General features: G+C 36.0%; 1 protein-coding gene across 2 annotated transcripts in view; it reads left to right on the forward strand.

Moving 5' to 3' along the window:
* Positions 1-22,210, forward strand: part of acap2 (ArfGAP with coiled-coil, ankyrin repeat and PH domains 2) — a 61,244-nt gene that overhangs the window by 19,066 nt on the left and 19,968 nt on the right. Inside the window, exons 5-17 of one of the 2 annotated variants that reach the window (XM_004914369.4) lie at positions 947-1,005; positions 1,687-1,870; positions 3,402-3,446; positions 5,391-5,486; positions 8,930-9,004; positions 10,812-10,924; positions 11,210-11,230; positions 16,295-16,346; positions 16,856-16,956; positions 17,486-17,591; positions 19,089-19,291; positions 19,969-20,038; positions 21,217-21,311. In XM_004914369.4, coding sequence (XP_004914426.1) covers positions 947-1,005; positions 1,687-1,870; positions 3,402-3,446; positions 5,391-5,486; positions 8,930-9,004; positions 10,812-10,924; positions 11,210-11,230; positions 16,295-16,346; positions 16,856-16,956; positions 17,486-17,591; positions 19,089-19,291; positions 19,969-20,038; positions 21,217-21,311 — 1,220 coding nt within the window. The remainder of the gene's footprint in view (positions 1-946; positions 1,006-1,686; positions 1,871-3,401; positions 3,447-5,390; positions 5,487-8,929; positions 9,005-10,811; positions 10,925-11,209; positions 11,231-16,294; positions 16,347-16,855; positions 16,957-17,485; positions 17,592-19,088; positions 19,292-19,968; positions 20,039-21,216; positions 21,312-22,210) is intronic. The other variant, XM_002937843.5, reaches the window with a different exon arrangement.

Genomic DNA, 22,210 nt, shown 5'->3' on the forward strand with positions numbered 1-22,210 from the left:
TGATCGAGCCTAGCCTTCCTTCTGTATAGGAAGGAGTCAAAATGAACGGAAGCCAACTTTTAACAGGTATTTTGTACTGCAGCATTCAAAATAATAAATGGTTTGCAGGATAGGGCAGTTATTGGGGCAGGGTAGAATAGAATTTTTTACTTAAAATTTTTTTGTGTTACCTTTCCTTTAAGATCACAAATATCATGAAAATGCTTACGAAAAAATTTAAAAAATTGTATTAGTCACATTAATATCGTATTGGAGATCCGATAGTCACAAAATTTTCATACCGAACGATTGTAAACAGCGGGAAAACCTTTCCGACTTTGATCCTTCTGTGCATGATTTTGGAAGCCTCCCATAGGAATCAATGGCACTGTGCAGCTCCAACCTGGCCCAAGGAAAGTCACGATAACAAAGCTTGAATGAATGCGAAACTTTCGTACTCTGCGCGACAATACGATTTTGTCGCAAACGACGAAAAAGTTGCGGAAAATATGCTTGGAGCGTTCGTGGATTAGTAAATGTGCCCCTAAGTCTGGCATTGGCCTGAGTTCCTTAATGTTTATTACTGGGCTGGTTGCTGTAATTCTAATTTAAATAGTGGAATTTGAAAAGTGTTTGAGGGATACTCCCAGTTTTGTGCTAAACGTGGCCTTATTTTACTAAACTGTGCCTGCCTGAGCATGGTGTATTGTCAGATGATGATGATGTCAAGGGAAGAGTAGCAGAACGATAGAACGTAACATCTATGGCCAGTCTAACCGTATCCATCCATTCAAGCTCGGGGGCCAGGTGGTTGGATACTGTAAAGGATGAGACCATGTATGGCCACTTTAACAATGATTACATTTAAAAATGTTTAAATCAAGCATTAAGTTAGAATAAAGATAAGATGAAATGTGTTGTTTGTTTCAGTTTACTTGCAACATTTGGCAATCTGTTATTATTGCAGATGTTATTTGACCAAGCCCAACGATCAATCAAAACACAGCTTCAAACATTCGTTAAAGAGTAAGTTTTTATTGTTTCCAAGATTATTAAACTGTATTGTTAAAGGGGAACTGTCATGAAAGCAGATGTTTAATAAAAACTTTTATCTCATAGTAATTATAAATAAAACGGGGCCTTTACCCAAAAATTATGAACATGTTTCAAGTGCTGGGTTCTTTGCAAAAAAATCTTCAGGGGTGGGTGGGGGGGGGGGGGGGGGGGGGGGGTGGGGCATACAGGGTAGCTGGCACAAACAGCGCCGACTTTCCCTGTCTGCATATACAGTGAGGGAAATGGTCCTGATTTTTTTCATAATAGTATCCCTTTAAAAAGGATAATATGGGTCTGTAAAATGTTTCCTGTCAATTTTATAGATTTCCTGTCTGGAACAAATAACATCAAAGATGATGACAAAATGCTTATAATTACTTCCCATTCATTTTTGTGGTGATCACCTGCAAGCATATGTCTTTACTTTCAGGTGCTTGCTGCAGAAGTGAATGGGAAGTGAGTTTTATGTGTTCTCCCACACCCAATCTATTGTGATTGCGTTCCATTGCCTTAAGCATCAGTTACACCAAAACAATTTGTATTTTTTTAAACATAATAAATTGCTACTTTGCAATTATAAAAATTGTTGTTTGCCTTTTAAAAATTTTGGATTTAAATAAGCCACTGTGTATCCAAACTTTTCTTTTACAGAGATCTTAAAAAATTTAAAGATGCCAAAAAGCAATTTGATAAAGTCAGTGAGGAAAAAGAAAACGCTTTGGTGAAAAATGCACAGGCTCAAAGAACCAAACAACATGAAGTAGAGGAAGCAACTAACATTTTGGTAGCAACTCGGAAATGCTTCCGACACATTGCACTGGATTATGTTCTGCAGGTAACAGATTCACGTTAGTGACGGGATTTTAGAAATAATGGACATGGGTTCATACAGGATATCTTTTCATAGATTACTTGATTGCATTAAACTCCTATGCTTGTCAGCATGGGGGTTTGAACATTTGTGGTAAATTAAAAGAATTCGGTCATATTTAAATCATTATCTGTGTCGCTTCAAAACAGACCATTGCTTGGGACTACAATTTTGAACATGAATGTTCCACATTCATGTTCAAAAACTGTCCACGGCAAATCCACTTCCTAGCTTTTGAGTTTCTAAATTATGTAATTCATAACTGCTGTTACAAAATATACCACGATTGTTCTGGTTCATATACTGTATGTTATATGATGGCCACAATCAAACTTTAGTTATTATTTGCACTTTTACTGAGAAAGTTTAACTACTGATGCTCTTTCTCTTTGAAAGCCATAATAGTACAGATGTCTGGGGCACTTAATGAAGATTTCATTAAATGTTTAGCTGCTGAAGGTTTCGGAGCAACATAATGCTCTTTAGGGCTGTGGCAGATGGGGAGAAATACCATCCCACTGGCGAGTATGTAAATTGGCGGTGGGATGGCATACGCGGCGCCGCGATTTCCCCGAAATGGTATTTCGGGGAGACTAGTCGCCTGCGACAAAGAAGATTTGTCGCAGGCGACTAGTCTCCCCGTCTGCCACAGCCCTTAGGTGATTAGCCAAACATTTGCAGTTTGCATTCTTTGCTATCTCTTGTCTCGTTTACTAGACAGTCAAACAACACAAGGGCTGATTTCATCAACATTTATATACAAATTTTTGTCACAATTCACAATTTTTTGAGCTAAAACTCATGGATTCATGAGTGCAAAAAGTAAAAAAGCTCAAATGTAAGACTTCAGTATCTAAAAGCTTGTGAGTTCATGTAGAAGTCAGTGGGACTTGTTCTAGGCTAAATTTAAGTACTTTTTTTTTTACTTTTCAGATTTTTCAAAATATTTTCCAGAGTAGAATATGAATTTAATACATTTTTTCCACAGTTTTATTTGTTAAATTTTTTAAAAAATAAGGAAACATTTAAGTTTGGTAAAACTTCGACTTTTCCCTGCTCTAACTGGCTAATTCCAGCATGAGTCAACAGTGTGACACACAACATTGTGGAGTTGGTTGCTGTTAGGTTGAGAAAGCACTGATGAACTATATACTGTATATCTATAAAATAAGAAAATAAGAATTTTGTATCAGCTTTAGTTTAATATTAGCCATGTATTCACCTATACATATATACATTTACCAATAAGGCAGGATTAATTCCTTAAGTTTTCTTTAAAAAAAAAAAAAAAAAATGGAAGGATTAGCATTTTATTTAGGTTTTTAGGTATACATGTTTCAATGGATATTTTTCTTCAGTTATTTATAAAATAAAAAAAGAGAAGTTTGTGCAACCAATATGCTTATCTTGCTCAACTGTATGTATAACTATGTGCCTTTTCAATAAACCGAATTGTTAAAAAAAAAAAAAAAAAAAGAAAATCTTCTGTTCCTAGATTAATGTACTCCAATCAAAACGAAGGTCTGAAATTTTAAAGTCTGTAAGTATATACATTGGCTTGGGAATTTTCCATGCTGTATCTTTTGTACAAAGTAGATTCTGTATATAGCTTCTTATTTGTATACTCTTTTAGGCAATCAATTGTGCATATATGTACCACAGTTACTATTTCCGGATAACAGTTCTTTCCATAATTTGGATCTCCATACCTTAAGTCTGCTAAAATATAATTTAAACATTGTACATAAGGGATTCTGTCATGATTTTTATAATTCACTCTATCACTTGAATTTGTTGGTTTAAGAATAAAATTGTATTTTTATGTGTGTAGGCAGCCATCTCAATACACTGTGCCTGAAGCAGGCCAAACATGCACCAATATTATCGTACAAAGATATTCGGTGCATGTATGGTGGATCAACGAGACAACAACCTTTATCGTTGAACACCTTGGATAACGGTTGTCTTGTTGATCGAATGGGACAAAAAATTTTGATTGGGCGCCGTTAAATAGTTCTCACTGCGCTTTACAGAGTCAGCCAGACCTTTCAGATCTTTTCTGTTAATGGCACCCTCCTCATAAAAATTAGAAGTTGTGCTTGAAATGCCATTAAAGGAAGCTTGCCTAAGCAGATTCTAGCAGCCTGAATGCTCCCACTGCTCCATAATTAAAGGGAATAATCTGAAAATAAACATTTTAAAGAAGCTGATAAGAATGAAAAATAGTTGATTGAGTTTTTTTGTTGCTTACTTAGGATGCAACATTTGCATGAAATTGTCTTTTGCAGTAGGGCTTTCTCTGATCCTTGTGAAATACTAGGTCAGTAGTACATTCTAATATAAAACATGCTTTGTGCAAGCCAAAAAAATTATTTTAATTGTCCAGTTTTTCAAAATTCTATAGAAACTGTTTAAAGAATATATTGCAGAAATGGTTTTGTGTGTTTGGAATTACTTAATTTTAAATACTCGTAGATTCTGCTTTTAATCCTACTATTATGTTGTTTTATTAGCATAAGGGTATTGTCCGTTATCTGATCCCCAAAAATGATCAGGACCACCACTGCACCTTGTACAAATGTAAAGTCTTCGGTTGTCTTTCTCTAAAAAGCCACTAAAGCCACCTGTTACGATTTCTGTAGTCTGTACCAAGGGTGATTAAATTCCTTTTTAGTTTAAATCTCACTTCTTTTCCATTGATAATTAAATGTGGCAGCACAAAGAAGCTTGGAGTTCCTTCTAAATACATCTATAAGTAAATTCCCTTTTATGCCAGCAACTATTTGTAGCTTTTTGCTGGTCTAGTTTGGTATTTTATATTTTTGTAGAGTTCTGCCAGGAGTGAATGGGTAAAAATGTTCCCTTGTTTCTGCAGTTTGATTTACCAAGCACATTGAAATAATTTTCTCTTGCTGGAGGAACAATTTTTTGACATGTACAACATTTTAATCAATGGCCCTTTTATTTTAGTACCAGAGCAACTAAACCACATACAGGCAAAATTACATTGATTGTGGTTTAGTGACTATAATGGTTACACCCATATACTCTTCTTGCTTGGTGTGTGAAGAGAAGGTATTGATTTCTTTTCTCCTTTCTGGTATGCAGAATGATGTGTCTGCATCTCTATGTGCTGGGAAGATGTGCTACTGCAGCAAAGGAAGAGGCTGTATGGATTATTTTTCAATGGCTTCTTTTTGTGGAGACGCATGTCCTATTTTTATATATGTTTTATAGGCCCTTTCAATAAAAGTAACAGAGAGCTCCAGTAATACTGTTTAGAGCACATGTTAATTAATTGCTTTATCTACAGCCTAAGAATGGGTTTGTAACACTCTTTAGATTTTTTTTTCCAAAATGTACAATATATCTACAATAATATATTGTAATATATATATATATATATATTTGTATCATTTTCTTTTGAATTGAATACTTATTTCTACATTGTATGTCAATGTTTACTCATTTTGTTTATTCATAGATGTTATCCTTCATGTATGCCCACCTGACCTTCTTTCATCAGGGCTATGATCTTTTCAGTGAGCTGGAACCACATATGAAGGACCTGGGTGCACAGGTAAATGTTGTATTTTATCAGTTGCCCAAACTGGAATTTCCAAATCTGATAATCTTTTGCAGCAGTTCACCAGAACATTTTAGTGAAATATTGTAAATATTAAATGAAATACAGTACTACTTGTGATCCATTCTGCTAGGACAGTAGAACAGATTCTGATGTTGAAGGAACAGGTTCCAAAGAAGCTCTGGCAAATAGTGTGTGTGTAGTTTTTGTGTAGGTGGAAGTTTAAGGCCTACTGTCATCACTGTGATATTGTTGTTTTTATAAGAATTACATTGTATTTATTAGAATTGATTGAATGTGACAAAATGCTATTTTTCAATGGAATAGTTTTTTTGCAGGTTTTAATTATTTAAATGATCTTCATGTAAGGCATCATATGTGTACTTTTACGCAGCTGCCACATGAGAAGCTCAAGGTTAATTCTGGTGTATGCAAAGAGATTTTCTCATAATTCATTACTTATATATTGTTATGTGCAGTCAGGAGTGACAATAGGCAAATCGACGTGTCACAAAATCATGACAACACACACACACACACACACACACCAAAACACAGCACTTTACCTTCTTGGTATAAAAACTATGAGGCACTAGTAAACAGCAGTCAGTGTGACCCTGGCTTTGCCAGCCAGCTAGGTTTGGTGTTTCCTCAACTCATGTTTTCTGTTGGTGGAGACCATGTCACCTGTGACAGTACCCTAAGAGCATATGTTACATGTGTTTTTACTCAAACCTTGTCTTTGTGCATAATGTAAACAAGCTGGTTGCTGGACTGCAGCCTTATGGAATAGTCTAAAAGCATCAATATCTGCTAAGTAATTCTGCACTAAATATGGCTCGTATTGATGGATCAAGTAATTCTGTTTTCCCAGCAGCAAATATGGCCCGAACTTCTAGGTTACTGCACTCACATACTCACATGCTGCACAAAAATGACTGGCAAAATGAGTTGAGCTGTGTGACGGGAGTTTAAATCTCCCACTCGGCAACATATTGCCTATTTCCTGTTCTTATTTGGTCCCAGTTTCATCAAATGTTTAGGCAGGCCTGATTAACATACTCCTGTTACTTGCAAAGAAGTTAAAGAAGAGAGAAGTTAAAGAAGAGAGAGCTGTAGAGTAAAATAAAAGCAGAAGACAGAGAGAAATAAAGAGAATATGAAATATAGGGATAAATGTCACTAGTGTATTTTGTGTAATAATACCCCCTCATTCTTTTATATATAGCAATTTCCCTGCTACAGTGTTAAGCCCTTTCTCTCACCAGAAACAATGCCATTCCTAAATTCTTAACACAAAAGAACAGCGTATCTTGATTTTTTTTTTTTTTCTTCAAGAATGTGCCTCATATTTCCTGTCTTGGGCCTCTTTCTGCATTTGTTTCTTCCCAGATTCATAGAAATCAGTTATTACCCAATAAGTACTGTTAGTAAAGTTCCCTCAGGTCTTTGCTTATTTTCTGAAATGGGAGCTGCTTTGTTTATATCAGACAGCTCTCTATACCATTTATATGCTTCTACACAGTAGCAAAAAAAAAAAAAAAAAAAAGCAATGATGTGATTATAAATCATGACAAGTTAAATATGAAAACACAAAAAATTCTTTTGGCAGATGGATTTTTTGTTTTTTTGGAATTTTGGTTTATAAGTACTATTCATATTCCTTCCATGAGACATGGATAGTGTTTTGTGGTGGTTTTGGTTATGTATTTATTGAAAAAAAATGACCCAGTAACATATCTGCGTGTGGGAAAAGTAAGTGAATCCTTAGGATAATCATTGTTGATCATTATTGAAGGTAAAATTACAGTCTCGTGTTTTCAGTCAACGAGATGACAGTCAGGTCCAGCAAAGCCTGATCACACATACAACACATTTGTGGATGTGTATCATGGTTCGAACAGAGGTGTCTGATGACCTCAGAAAAGGTTACAAGACTATCTCTAAAGAGTTTGGACTCCACCTATCAGCAGGGAAACAGATTGTGTACAAATGGAGGAAATTCAAGCTGCCCAGAAGTGGTTGACCATCAAAGGCATCTTATAGTCCAAAAGGTTACAACGGAATACAGGGTAAGTTCTAAGCACCTAAAGGCCTGACTCACATTGGTGAATGTTGATGTTCATAAGTCCACCATCGGGAGAACACAGAACACCAATGATTTGTATGGCAGGTTAGAAAGGAGAAAGCCACTGCTCTCCCCATAACCAGAAGAGTCTCCCTCAAACCAGAAGGATATTTTGTGGAGGGATTGAGCCAAAATAGAACTTTACATTTGAAGAAAGAAAAATACTGCATTTCAGCATAAGAACCTTATCCCATCTGTGAAACATAGTGGTGGGAGTGTTCTGGTTTGAACCTGTTTTGCTGCGTCTGGGCCTGGACAGCTTGCCATCATTGATATATCAATGAATTCTGACTATATCAGAGAATGCTAAAGTAAAGTGTTGAGACATCTGTTCGTGAACTGAATCTCAAGCAACATTGTGGCTCATTTTTCAATGCTGGGCAAGTTTGCTCATGGGCAGTAACTCATAGAAACCAATCAGTGATTGCAGCTGCAGGTAGCAGGTAGTACAATGAATGATTGAATGAATGAACAATTTGATTGCCATAAGTTACTGCCCAAGGGCAAATTTGCCCAGTGTTGATAAATTACCCCCACTGGGTCATGCAGTAAGACAATGATACTAAACACACAAGTCATTCTACCAAACAATGGTTAAAAAAGAATAAATGAATGTCCTGGAATGGCCAATTCAAAGTCCTGTCCTGTCCTGAAATGTTGGGAACTGTGAGGAAACCCACCAACATCCAAGAGCTGAAGCTTTACTGTATGCAGGAATAGTCTAAAATTCCTCCGAGTGCAGGACTCAATGTGCAGGACTGATCAACAGTTGCCGTTATTGTCGCACATGGGGGTCACGCCAAATACAGAGAGCATGAATAACTTTTGCCACATACAGATATGTTATTGGGTCATATATATCAATGCATGACCAAATATAATTTGTTTTGTTTAACTAGGTTTCCTTCATCTATTTTAGTTCACATTCATATAGGTCACATTCATATAAAAATATTGAAAATATATTTAATATATGTTATACAGAAAACACTCTCGTCTAGGCAGCTTATTTTTTTTAATTGATTCTGCCCATGGTAAAATACCAAAATGTTTTTTTTTATAGTCTTAATACATGGTGCTCCATGACTTATCATTCAGAAAACCCTGCACATTTTGGATAATAAATTGACTACCTTTGTGTTTTTTACTTTATTCATAAATGTTTTATGTAATGATGTATAAATTGAGAACATTTAGAATTTGAATGGTCAGGAGATGAAAGGGTGCTTTTTTGGGGGGTGTTTCTGGTTTTAGTTTTTAAATCATAACCCCCTTAATGTGGTTGTATTTTTTTTTTTTTTTTTAACAGTTAGATAACCTTGTTGGTGATGCTGCAAAGGAAAAAAGAGATATGGAAATTAAACATTCAACAATTCAGCAAAAGGTACAATTTTATTAAATTATAAAGTTGCATCAGTTTACAGGAAGCTTGCTGTATTTTTAGTTCAATGACTTATCCATGCAGCATTATTACTGAGAAACATAATATTAGTTTGGCTGTCTTCTAGTAGAGTTGGGTTTCCAATCATTGACGGCTTGCAAGTAAATAGATCATACTGAATTATTAATCTGATCCACAGAACAATTTATATTTTGTTACTAAGGCACTGTAAATTAAAGAAACCAACTTTGTAATCATTCTGAGTAGTGCAATGAAACTTTGCAAAAGGAATCTAAAGGAGCTTGTATGTGCCTTTAGTTAAAACAAAAATGCAGGTACACTCAAAGCTTTCTTGCCCTACCTGGTATATGATTTATAATGTGCCTTGCTATAATTTGCATTGTGCTGCTTTATTTTACATACTTATATTACAGCTAAAAAAATACATTCTTTGATTCAAAAATAAAATTTGAAATGGTAGAATTAATTTATTGTAATGTACAACGTGTAATTTAGTAACAAGTACACCATAAAAATCATGATAGAATGCGCTCAGGAGGACCGGGGGGGTGGAGAGAAGGTTGCGCATGCGCAGTGTAGACAGTGAAGGAAAGGAAGCTGGCATACCACTTCCAAGATGGCCGCGCCATTCTTTGAACAGAGATAAAACTTCAAGTTTTTAAACGTTTCTGTTGCTGTAATAGAGCCAAAAGTGTGGCGTTTTTCCTTATCAATTGTAGCTCTATTAAGTAGTACCATTTATAAATTTGGGCTTGCCGTCTCCTTTAATAGAAATACTGTTGTTTAATAATGGTAGTTACATTGGTCAGCCTTTTTTTATCGAGGATGGGTTAGAGATTTAAAGCAAAGGTAAGTGCTGTACACATAATTTACTGAAATATCTCCCCATTACTTGTTATATACTGTACCTGGTCAACCACAGAGCACAACATGAAGTGTTTACTTTAAATGTTGTCCTTGTACAATATGAAAGCAATCTTCAATTCCTATATAAACATTATTTGTGGTAGTTAGGAATGTTCATAATTACATGACCGCATTCTTATTCCTTTCCATCCCTTTACTGGAATGTTTGGTAATTCTGTGTAATTGCATGTATATCCACAGATTTAGAATCATTATTTCAGCTCACGTTGGTCATGTGGATGTTGGCATGAAAATGCTGTAATGTACATTTTTGGCCAAAGAACCACTTCAGAGTTGTTCACTTGGTCAATAGGAGACTACACTGGCAGTTTTGGGTGCTTTGCCACCTGTGGAGAAAACACCCATGCCATCAGCTCTACAGTTGCTGTCACTTTTTCAGTGCATGACCTGTGGCTAGAGAGGCCTGCAATAGATTCAGCATGAAGTGAGGAGTAAATCTATATTCAAAATTAAAAAATTATTGGTGAACTTTGTATAAAATACTTACGAAAAAAGCTTTAGCTCCTAGTTCTGTTGCTCTGTGCTGCAACCAAATACAACTGCAAAAATCCAAAAAGTAGGAAAAAGCTTCAGCAGATTTACTCCAAAACATTTATTGTGGGTAGTGGTTACCACTACTCACAATAAATGTTTTGGAGTAAATCTATATGTTGGTAAAAGGCCCCCCTTCTCCTTTCTTTCAACACATAATGGCTGGTTGCCTCTAAAACAGTGCAACTGCATTCATTTTCATAATGTAAACCTGTGTAGATAAAAGCATTGGGACTTTACAACAAAGCCCTAGGAGCTCTATTGTATTTATTTAAAAACAAATTATTTCCATCCAGTCCACTTTTCTCAGTTTGTTCACTGTCTATACTAGGATTTTGCTGACGATGACACCAAACTTGAATGTAATGTTGATACAACAAGTGGGATTGTTATGGAAGGATACCTCTTTAAACGAGCCAGCAATGCCTTCAAAACATGGAACAGGTAACATTTGTCTTTCTTCCACAGAGTAGTGCTTGTGTGGTACACTTGGATGCAGTTATTTATTAGGCAGCTCAGTTCAAACAATAACCCCTTTCAAGTAATTCCCTTTCAAACTGAAGAAAGGGACAAGAACACCATTAGCTATGCATATTACCAGTAGAAGGCTGAAAACATTTCTTTTGCTGCCACCATAATTCATATTCTGCTGGTACTTTATTTTGCATTTTCATTCCTTCTCCTCCTTTCTAGTATGTTTTAATCCTGACCCATTTTTTTACATGACAGGAAAAAGCCAGACCACACCAGGTATCAACCAGCCTCCTTGTACCTTCCAATGACTTCTTTGGCACGTGCTCTTCTCCATATTAACCCATTAATTTTGATTACTTGCAATGGACATATCTCGTATCCGCTACTAGAGGGCATGGGATGTATAATAGAATCTTTCATTATTGTACAGATTAAGTCCCCCATTTTTTTTTTAAATAGGTTTACTGCAATCTGAAGAAAATACAGTTGCAGAGGTGATAACTCATTCAATTTATGGCACACTTAGCAGTTTGTAGTGCCTCACCTGCCACAAATTGCTTGCATTAACCTCAGTGCAGATCCCACAAAATTGGCTGCTTGCACAGCTTTCACAGTGGTCATATTGGAAACTGGATTGCTACATGTGCCATAAACCTCATTGCCTGTTCATATCTGTTGGCTTTATGTGGGCAAGGATTGCTAAAATAGGATACAGAGCACTTGTACATATGGACTACCTTATGCATGATCTTATAAATATTTCAAATCAAGAATGCCAGACTAGCTGCCTAAAAATGCTGTAAGCTGCAACTCATCTAGAAGTGTGTGGAATTACAGCACCCAACTGCTGGAGGGTAATCGGTTTGGCATTCCTGTTTTAAACTAAATAGGTACTAACTGTTAATGGTAATCGGTATTCATTAAACAAAAGGAAAACTGGAAAGCACATTTGCTTTATCTCCAGAGATTTTTTCCATTGCATGTGTTCCATTCTTTGAATCCATTCTTTCTTTGCTTGCTGTGACTTATGTTTAACCTCTCCTTTATATTGTACCGAAAAAAAAATCAATCCTGTCTTCTAAACTCTCCTCCATTTTTTTTTTGTAGAATTCTTCTTACCAATTATCAACTCTTTATTGTCCAGTTTTAATAAACAATTTTTCTTTTCTATGTATGTTATTTGTATACAAGGTTGTATAGGCAATTTATGTTGATTGAGCCACTAAGCACACAACCAAAGTATATAATAATCTTAAAAGGTCAGGAAGCACAAGAGCAGGTAAGGTAGCCTCACCTATGTTTTTAAAGAGTATAAATTATAGGGATGCATCAAATCAAGGATTCAGTTTGGGATTCAGCCTTTTATTAGCAGGATTTAGATTTGGTTAGATCAAGGGGCCTGGCCGACTGAATCTGAATCCTTAAAATCACGTTACTTTTTGTCACATAAACACAGAAGTTTAACATTTTCCAGTGCAGTTCTCTTTAACTCTTCAGTGGCCTACTTTGCATATGCAAATTAGGATTGGGATTCGTTTCGGCATTCGCCGAATCTTTCAGAGGATTCGGGGGGTTTCGGCCAAATCCCAAAATAGTGGATCCAGTGCATCCCTAATAAATGAATAAGCCACTGTGTGGTTCTCCCAGTGATTGATGGACATATACATCACAAGGCACCAGAACTAGTGAAAAAACAGGATAACACTCATGCCCAGGATCACACTGAAGACTGAAGGTGGAGTCTAGGTGGGTTCTAATTTTTGCACTAGTTCTGGCACCCTGTTTTGTACATATGCACTAATCACTGGGATAACTGTTGTGGTACACACGGTGCATTTATAAACATCACATTAGGCTGGCTTACTTTGCCTCCTCACATGCCTTTCTATACTCTTGGGTTTTTTGTGTGTTCCCCATAAATTAAAGGAACTATTAGGTATTACAGCAGGTGTTGCCATGTGGCTGCAGGCATTCGAAATCACAGCTTCTTTTGGCTATTACTTATCTTCCAAATAATGCACCATTGGGTTAATCATTGTCTGCTTCCATAAGAGAAATTCACATTTCTTTCCTGTAGATTTCATATCATGTTAATTCACTGACTATCCTTTGAAGTATAATTTAAACTAACACCTACAAATAAGAGATCAGTTCACAGTAATCTGTAAACTATTGATTTGGCATGATTTGCTTATTTAGACATCACACAAAAAAAACAGTTGTGGATGTTTATTTTATTATAATATCCCCATTTTAAACTTGCTGACAAAGTTTTTAGGGTGACATGCAGAAGAAAACCCATTCAAGGGGCACTTTTTTCTAAGAACCAGTAGTAAGCAAGCTCACATCAACTCTCATATGCTAAAACGTGCATGCTAATAATCTGCATATTAACGTTTTATATTTGCACCTCTGTTGTGTAAATAGTGGCATGTCGCATTTCATTATTTAATACAATAAACATATGACTGCTACCAAATCAAGGCCCTAGGGATTCTCATATACCTGATGGGTATAGGTCAGAAGTGGAGCCTTGTGGCTTCAGCCTTTCTGACATGGGCTCCCTAAACAGGCTATGTTTACCTGTAAGATGATAGATGTTCTATATCAGTTATCTTTTCCTTGCAAAAGCAAGGATATCAGTGTCTCCTGCACTTGGAAAAAGCCAAGAAGTTGTTCCAATTCCAAATGCAGATTGTAAACATTAGCTCAGTTGTTTTACGCATGGTATTTGAAGTATATTATTGTTTTAAGTTCTGAAGCTGTATCAATGATGTGTGGAAGATTTGCTGATGACCAACTTAATTCTAGGAACCTCATGTAGTTTTTATCTAATAAAGACCTTTAATTAATAAAATTGCAACTAATATGATTAACACCATAGGTCAATGCATTTTCTAAGCTGTAAGGTAATAAGGTAAACTTACTAATTCTGAAACCTGATCTCTTTTTCTGCCATGTCAGTACATAGTTGCAGATAATCAAAAGACTAATGTCTAACGCAATAATCCACTACCACCAACATGAAATGATGTCTCCCACTAATGTCGACCATCCAGGCCCAGGAACTTAGTGTTCATAACAGCTTGGGTTACTTCAGTTATAGAAGTTTACTCTCCCCATGAAATCCTGGCATCATAGCCAGGCAGCATAGCCCACCATTAGTACTCATCCACATCAAGCTTAGCTTTTTTTTTATATTCAACAGCTCTCCAGTTTGGAATCTCATCAGCTGCCTGGTTGCTATGGTCCAAATGACCTTAGCAACCAGGGAGTGATTTGAATGAGAGGCTGGTATGTGAATAGGAGAGAACCAGAATAGAAAAATAAGTTATAAAAAGTAGCCATAAAACTGTAGCTTCACAGAGAAATGTTTTTTGGCTGCTGGGGTCAGTGACCACCATTTGAAAGCTGCAAAGAGTTAGAACAAGAAGGCAATTAATTAAAAAAAATATACAAATTAAATAATGAAGACCAATTGAAAAGTTGTTTTGAATTGGCCATTCTATAACATACTAAACATTTTGGGGGGCATGCCAGACTACAAGGTCTTGAGATGCCAAAAAGTTTTCTCATAGGCTCCTTGCTAAAAGAGTTAGGGTTTTGATCTGGAAAAAAAATCAGAACTCTACATGGACCTGATTTATATCAGCCATTGTGAACACAAAAATATAGTTCTTTTAAAATAATATAAATAATTAATGGCAACAGTAATTGGAATAAACTTAGTGTTATGACCAATTACAGTTAATGCATGATATGATTATGGGACGACTGTCGCACATTGTGGTCTCTGCAGTTTTCCCTTCCTTACATGCCCTGAAATCTTTGTGTACCATCAGCCGTCTTAAAAACATTTATTGAGATAGGAGTATTCCATGAATTAAATAATAGGTAACACCGGGAAATGCAACTGTCCTTGCCCTGGTGAAATTGTTGATTGTGATATGGGTCCCTGTGTTGCATTAGTAGTTTGAGAAATAGTGTTCTAGAGCACAGTGCTTTCTTCACAGTACACACTAGTGATGACTTGTTATTGTAAAAAAGTCAAAAGACTTTTGGTAGTGTACAGTGTTGTGCTTTCAAAGCAGTAAAAAAAACTTTTTTTTTTTGCTTATGCAGATTAGTTCCTTTAAATATGTTTAATATTTATTATACAGGTAGAAAATTAGATATGGAGACTAAATATAAAAGAAAAAAGTCACCCAAATACATATGTCATATCGCAAGTGCTACTGTACACTATGCATTTTGATTAGCACTACTTGTAATGGTAAGCAAAATGCCTGTGACTCCAAAGTACCAGTGACAGCACTGTGGCCCCCATGGACCCCTAGTTATCAGTTAAAAAAAACTCACTTTCCTGTTTTCAAGCAGGAATTGCAGGTTCAGGACTAAGTTTTGGTGCATTCCATTGATCTTAAAAAAAAAAAAAAAAAAACTGCTTCCCCATGTAATTTTCAGGGCTTCCATGCTTACACTTTTGTGCTACAAACCTTGTAAAGATCAAGGTGTATTAGTCAAAAACAATTCTGGGGTCACACATCTGATTCCCATTATTGAAATGGAACTATCATGAAATCTGTTTTTAAATAATATTGTCCGGTGGGTTACATTTGTAAACATAAATGATTTAAATAATTAAAGTTTGTAGTGGTTCACTTCATAGGCTGGGAACTCTTGATCCCTTATCACCCATGCTGCCTCTGTGCCTCTCTTATACATGAGCCGAGAGACCGTGCCAGTGGCGGGGGTTTAGGCACAGACAGCGCTGGCCTTTAAAACCATTAAAAAATGTTTAAATAATTATGTTTGCATAGACACACAAAGCAAAATATTTAAAAGTAGGTTTCATGCTTCTTTCCCTTTTAACTTATTTTCTAACTTGTTTTGCTAAGAGTAATGTTAAACCCTGCTCCACAAAAATGAAATTGTATAATGCACCATAACACTGAAATCATTTTGCGGTTTTTTTTGGGTGCAGTCAGTTATGTGTATTAATATGCCTTATGCTAGGCCAGAGACTTGCACAAGTTGAGCAATTCCTCACAACTTAATTGCTTATTTGTAAAAAAATGAATAAAAATCATATTCTTAAACTACACATCTTCACAAGCCTGAGAAGATCCTTTACTTTGCAGTGAAATAACAAGCATTCATTTCAAATCATCTCACTTCCTTTAAATTACCATCTCATCGATGTTCTGCTGTCATTACCATACTACCTTGTGGAGTTATAACTGTGATAAGTTTGTAGTAAATTTTGTGATGCTGTGTTTAACTTCATCTGGAGACAAAGAAAACATTTTTTTGTCTTTTTTTTTTTTTTTCTTCATGCAGGCGCTGGTTTTCAATACAGAATAATCAGCTAGTTTACCAGAAGAAATTTAAGGTAAAACATGTCTGTGGGTATTTGTCAGAAGTGAGTCAACTTTTTCATGTACGATGGATCATTTTTAGTTGGCTCATGAAAGTTATCATTTAATGAAGTGGTTCATGCTGTTTTTACATTTATCCTGATTGGGAATTTAAAAATGTAATTTTGGGTTGTAAGTGATTTACTGTAAGTATTGTAGGAATGTATTTACAGTTTTTACAGTGAAATTATTAAAGTAATCTAAAACTTGCAGATGAATTAGAGGTAGAGTTTCCTCTGTATTTAATTAGATTTATTAGATTGTAAAAATCATAAAGCATGTGGAATAAATACAACAATATGTATTTTTTTCTATATTTCTTCTTGTATCTTTGTGTGTTTTGTTATCAGAGATTTATTTATCTTGTATCACACATTCAGGTAGAGTTTTAAGTGATATGAATATACATATTACATATATAATATCCTGTTATAGTAATCCATTAAACACTGCAGAACGTCTGCCTGTCTTTGCTTTATTGTAGGATAATCCAACTGTAGTTGTTGAAGATTTGCGACTTTGCACAGTGAAGCCGTGTGAAGATATAGAACGGCGTTTCTGCTTTGAGGTGGTTTCACCAACCAAGTAAGTTTGTTTACTTCTATCAGCATGTGTGTTACCTCTTATTCCACTTAATTTCTTGTCTATCTGTTCCTGCTTCTCCCTTTCGGTGCAGGTTCACTAAAGTGCACGTTTGGTTATCCAGCCCAAGCTATTTGATTTGATTCATTACACATGGAATCCTAGTTATCCAGGAATTTTGCAATTTTACAAAAGGTTGCCCCAATGTGTTGTCTTAAGTTTTACCATGCACCCCTTTTTTCCTTTTTTGCTTATAACATTAAACATCTGTTGTAATAGTCCTATCACACACACATTGCTTGTGGAAACAACCCTTTTTTGGGGAATAGTTATAGATCACTTCAAAATAGCAAATCTGTATACTGAAATTCTGATTATCGATACTTAATAGCCAATGGTAAATTTTATGAGTTATGATCATTATGATGGAACTTAGGCAAAGTTTCTTTCTTAAGAGGTAACTCTTAAGAAATCTTTCTAAACACCTACTCATTTGGTTTAATGTATTATTTTCCAATCCCTCTTATTGCAGAAGCTGCATACTGCAGGCCGACTCTGATAAACTGCGACAGGCATGGATCAAAGCTGTTCAAACCAGCATTGCCACAGCTTATAGAGAAAAGGGAGATGAAGCTGAGGTTAGCATCCAGACTAAAATATTAAGTAACAAGCACAACAAAGCACTAATCATTTAGACCATTTCGCAAGCAAAGAATAGATCCTATTTATATTAAAGGAGAAGGAAAGGCTAGTAAAGAGTTAATCTCAAGCTGCAGGCATACCTTCAGTTGTCTCAATAGTGCCCTTAAGTCTCCCCAAATTGCCATTGTTCAGATGATCAGAAGCCAAACAGGAAAAAAAAACGCTGAGCTGGGTAAAGAGGATTCCCATAATGAATCGCTCCTGCACAGACACCCAGATTAAGTGAACATGCTCAGTTAGTAAGATTATGAGTCAGCTTCCTGCTGATTGGCTCAGATCCACATTCCTAAAGGGAGGGGGTGAGTTCTTAGCATTCATGAGGGAGGAGGGAGCAGGAGAGAGCAGAAAGCTGTGTGTCTGTGGCACAGGAATTACAGACACAAGAATTTTTTTTCAGAGAAGTCAGTGCAGCGTTTCTGTGAGTGCTTACGGATGTATTTACATAGACATTTCTGATAAAGCTTACTTAGTTTTCACCTTTCTTTCTCCTTTAAAATATGTGATATTTGTCTTATTTTCCCTTTTAAGTGAGCAGTACAAGATATGAATAGCCATTAGTGGTTATTAGTAGATGAAGTTTTTAAAGTTGTGTCTTTGGTGATTAACTTAGCTGAGGAAAACTAGGCAAACTGTATTTCATCTCTTGTTGCTATGTGTATATAAACCTATGTACAGATGTTCTTTGTTAACAATGACCTATATAATCAATAATTACCACAACAATTAAAAAAAAAAAAAACAAAAACAAACCAGAACCCTTTTCATTAGTTATAGTACTGCAGAAGGAAGCCATGAACATCAAATGAAGTGTGGAAGATTTATGACTTGTCAGTTAACTTTATCTTGCATTGCCAGTGTTTGGCAAACCTGTCAAAAACAGCCATTGTCTTACAGTCAGATGACATTGTGTGTATTGCAATTGGTCACGTGCATAAACTGATTCAAACAGTGATCATATCTGTTCTTATGTTCATTCTTTAAAGGAATAGCTTAACAGGCTTCCCACCTGCACCATTATTTTGGCTACTGAAGATTAAGTTGACCAGTACCTGTAAATTTGGTTACCAATGTGTGTAGGCAAATTGTCCAGTGGCCTGCCTGTTTGGGCCATGTTAACAAAGTTTCATTTGCTTAAACCAATAAACATATATAGTATGCATAAATTAGTCTGATTAACTCCATTCTCCAGAAGTCCAGGGTCATGGCTTCCCCTTAAATACTGCCTGTCAGCGATTCCAAGACATGTTGTTTGGAAAACTCTCTGTTCAGGGTTAGTAGAGCACAGCTGACAGGCAGTGTACCAGTGGAAAGTCCTGACTGCTGACACTCTGAAGAACATAAAAAGGCAGGTGGTTCAAATTTGTAGAGAACTCTTCTCAATAAATTTATACATAATTTGTGTTTTAACTTTTTCAATCCTCATTTTAATGCAGAAAGCTGAGAAGAAGCCATCAGTTTCAATTACTAGTCCAGAATCTGAAACAAAAGAGAATCTAGTTAAAGGGGAGAGCGCACTTCAACGGGTTCAGTGTATTCCTGGCAATACAAATTGCTGTGACTGTGGGCTTTCAGATCCCCGCTGGGCTAGTATCAATTTGGGCATTACCTTATGCATTGAGTGTTCAGGAATACACAGGTAAGCAGAAAAGAAAAGAGGGTTGCAACAACAAGGACTGCATGGGTTGCATTTGTACCAGAACCATGGCATTTTTAAGGGCATAAATACTGCTACTACAAAAAAAAAAAATACCTGCAGTGTAAGTGGTCAGTTCACATCTTGCATGCAAAAGAGTAGTTTCTCTAAGTAGATTAGTTCATATGTTGTTGATGACTTGAAAATAACTGTAAAGATAATTTTACGGCTTTTCAGGACCCATATACTTTGACAAAATTAGCAATAGAGCAGCAACGTTATACTTTTTGCTGCAAAAAAAAAAAAAAAAGTCTGCTTGAAATGCTATAACTTTCTAATGAAGCCTAATTTTAGGTCCCTACCTGACAGCAGCTCAGAACATGGCAGAATGAATGAATATTGTTTCATCTGGAAAAAATAAATGAACAGCAACTCTAGTTTCTAGTAAAACAAAACAAAAATTCTAAAAACATTATTGGCTTACATTACAAAGGGGATTTTCTCCTCCCAGGTCTAACGTGTTTTGAGCACAGCAGAGCTCTTCTCTTTATATAGCAACACAAAGATTAAGATACTGGGATTCAGATATTTATATTCCGTCAGGTGTTCCTTTTTTCTGTTAAATACTTGAACTGATTTGCAATAAATTGTTTATATAATTCTTTTTATTTTTGTTTTAGGAGTCTTGGGGTACACTTCTCCAAAGTGAGATCACTAACTCTAGACACATGGGAACCTGAGCTTCTAAAGGTAGAATTTTTAGCCATTGCTGAAATAGGGGACTGCATTTGTTAATATCCTTAGAAAATGACCTATTTCACCCACCTAAATCAGTGCTTTCCAACTGGGGGGCCCCCTCTGTGTGGCCCCCTACCCGTCTGGCTGTTGCGACTGCTTTGTGTAAGCTTTAAATGGTAACTGCCCCCTGCATGGTTCTCACCTCAGATTTAGGCTGTAAACACCTGTATTGTTTAAACATGTAATCCCCTGTACTGTTTACACCTTTTAGTCTTCGCATTGTTCACACCTCAGGCTCAGTCTGAAAGCCAGCACATTGTTCACCTGTTCACTGTAGGAGCAGTACCAGGTTTGTGTCACTGTATGTGCTGCCTGCCCTATGCTGCCTGTGTGTATCTCAATGCACCACCCAGCTGCTATGTCCTTAATATATCTAAGGGCTGTAGATGGTTAGATGCTGGGCTGCGAATAAACCTTCTGGGATATCGGTAATGATTTAATTTTGAAAATAATTAAAGCATCCATTTAGTTTCTGTGAGCCACTGCATATGGTGCAAGTATTGCCATTTTTATTAATTGCCCTGTATACTTGATTTTTTTTTTCATTAAAGCTTCTTATTATTTATCATTATTTAGAAACCATCAGTATAAAAGTAACAGTGCTATAGTTGTAGTTTAAGAAACATTTATCCCTCCCCACATACAATATATTCTGAGGCTTCCTAACCACCATGGGTTGATTTGAGCTTCCCCAAGAGGGAAGCACCACATTTTTTGAATCTCTGCTCTGTGTGTATTCACCTCATATTTGCTTAATACTCATTTGTACCTGGACGTCTGTTATGAGGCTGCTGTAAATGACAAAATGGCTTAAATCTAAGAATTTATGAATGTATGAGTTAAACAAAACCACAATTTTATCTCAATATTGTACACAGCTTTCCAGTATCTTAAACCCTTTGAAGCTATTATTTATAAATGAACTGAAACAGGTACAGTGCTGTGGCCATTAAACTGGTTTTGTGATGCAAAGGTATTTGGTTAAATGCATATTTATGAATGTGTCAAATACGTGTCTTTAACTGGATCTCTCTAGTGTTAATGTGTATGTTTTATCTCAGGTTTGTAGTACACATAAGATTTTCAGCTGATGCAGAAAGAACTGACCTTTTTCCCTTTGTCTGACATAGCTAATGTGTGAATTGGGAAATGATGTAATGAACAGTATATATGAAGCTCGAGTGGAAAAAATGGGTGTCCGAAAACCTCAGCATGGTTGTCAAAGGTAACTTAAATTGTATTACCTGTCATGCATCAAAATTAAACTTTTTGTTTAGACTTTTTTTTTTTTTTTTTTTTTGCCCCACACACAGTACATGGGAACTGCACAACCCAACTTTCCATACCAGTGTTAATGTAATCTTAGCAAGCCCAATACCATATTAAATTCAAACAGCGTAGGTATGGGATCCGTTATCCGTAAACCTGTTATCCAGAAAGCTCTGAATTATGGAAAGGCCATTTGCAAAATATTCCATTTTAAAGGAGAAGGAAAGTCATTTTGGCATTTTTCTGCCGATAGATTTGCCACATTAGTGCCACCTAGAACAATATATTCTGCAGAAACCATTACTATACCTGAGGTAAACAGCTTTAGAAGCTTTCTCCGTTTGATTAAGATTGCAGCTGACATTTTAAGTAGCTACCTTCCTGTAGTCTAGCCCTTATAGCTGAGATCACACATTCCTAAAGGAGGGGGGAGGGAGTTCTTGGCATTCTAGTGGGAGGGGGAGCAGGAGAGGGGAGAGAGAAGAGAACTGCACAGACTCTGGCCCAGGAATTAAGGATGTTTCTGAGTGAGGAAGTCAGACATCATGTTTACAAAAAAAGAGACAAGAAATCCTGTGTTTCTTTTGATAGAGGACTCGGCACTACTGTAAGTGCTTATGGCTGTATTTACATATACCTTTCCAATAAACCTTACTTTGTTTTTACCTTTCCTTCTCTTTTAATCAAATAATTCAACTTTTTAAAGAATGAGTTCCTTTTTTATGTAATAATAAAATAGTACTTTGTACTTGATCCTAATTAAGATATAATTGATCCTTATTGGTGGCAATATATTGCTATTGGATTTAAATTACTTTTTAGAAGACATAAGGTATGGAAATCCATGTTACAGAA

The sequence above is a fragment of the Xenopus tropicalis genome, chromosome 5, assembly GCF_000004195.4.
Source record: "Xenopus tropicalis strain Nigerian chromosome 5, UCB_Xtro_10.0, whole genome shotgun sequence".
NCBI lineage: Eukaryota > Metazoa > Chordata > Amphibia > Anura > Pipidae > Xenopus > Xenopus tropicalis.